We start from the raw sequence: 1041 nt of genomic DNA, 5'->3' as shown, positions 1-1041 counted from the left end.
AGAGATCGAGCCAGCCCACGGGTCCTGTTTACTGTAAAGCACGATATCCGGTCGAAGTTTTCCGATTGCGGTTGCGCGTTTCCCGGCTGCCGTTCTGGCTTCGGATATCTCGGCACAGCCGGGGCACGGAAGTTCCTGTCCTGCCAGGGTTTTGGCTTCTCGGCCACACTCGTCCCAGCAACATGTGATAAAACAGTTGGAGCATCGCAAACGGCGGAGAGATCCATGGAGGAGAACACATTCGATGCCTCTGTTAGTCTCTTGGAGTCGTGGCTCGTAGTCGACTCGGTGGTGGCCTCGGACATCTCTTGACTGGTATTTCCTGCAGAACCGAGATAGACTTCCAGGACCCTTTCGCAAATCGGTAGACAGGCCAACCTTCTCTTCAAGGCAGTCGATGTTCTGGGTATAGTCCCGAACCAGCTTTCCAGCATCACGCAAACTAAGGATGAAGCGGTGTGTTCTTGTTGGACTGGCGCGCTTAACGTCATGGCGCATCTTGGTGATACCACTGTAGAAGACAGGTGTAACGAATCTCAAGCCCCAACTTCTGAAAGGGATTCCTGAAGGTATGACTTGTCAATGGGGTGAGGTTCGGTGAAGCCAAAGGGTTCACGACAAGTGCACAAGCAATTGTCTCAACAGTCGCTGGGCTAACTGCTTGTATTGCTTACTGAAAAAGCTACTGCAGTGCCTGTAGGCGCAGATCGTGAACTATACACAGCTTCCTCCCCCAGATACCTGTGTACCTGGAACATTTGGAACGTTCTCGTTCCCTTCATTCCCTTTCTGATTGGTTAACTAAGCGATTGGTCTCCGACCTGTCCTGCATGCTGGCTGCAGCCCTCTGGGCCGCTAAGGGTTTATTTTATGACATGATGCAGGACTGCGCCAGTTTAGGTCGGTTCCCCCGCTCATCGCCAGCATGCGATGTGGACCGGCAATCTGCCTTCGGATGTTGTCGGCGCCGTAAGAGATTGGCAACCCTGAGAGCAGCCTGTGTACTGATTGCCAGGTCTGCTCCTGGCTCGGGCGGCTCTG

General features: G+C 53.6%; 1 protein-coding gene across 1 annotated transcript in view; it reads right to left on the bottom strand.

The window, feature by feature from the left end:
• The window catches only part of N656DRAFT_840675 (uncharacterized protein), a gene marked incomplete at its 5' end in the record, with an annotated part of 4716 nt that extends 4218 nt beyond the window's left edge, over positions 1-498 (bottom strand). The window contains one exon of the mRNA XM_064818956.1: positions 33-498. Within this exon, the coding sequence (XP_064664556.1) occupies positions 33-498 (466 nt within the window). The remainder of the gene's footprint in view (positions 1-32) is intronic.
• Between the last annotated feature and the right edge of the window lie 543 nt (positions 499-1041).

This window comes from Canariomyces notabilis (assembly GCF_033297395.1).
Source record: "Canariomyces notabilis strain CBS 508.74 unplaced genomic scaffold N656scaffold_59, whole genome shotgun sequence".
Taxonomy (NCBI): domain Eukaryota; kingdom Fungi; phylum Ascomycota; class Sordariomycetes; order Sordariales; family Chaetomiaceae; genus Canariomyces; species Canariomyces notabilis.
This window is presented reverse-complemented; position numbering and strand designations above follow the sequence as displayed.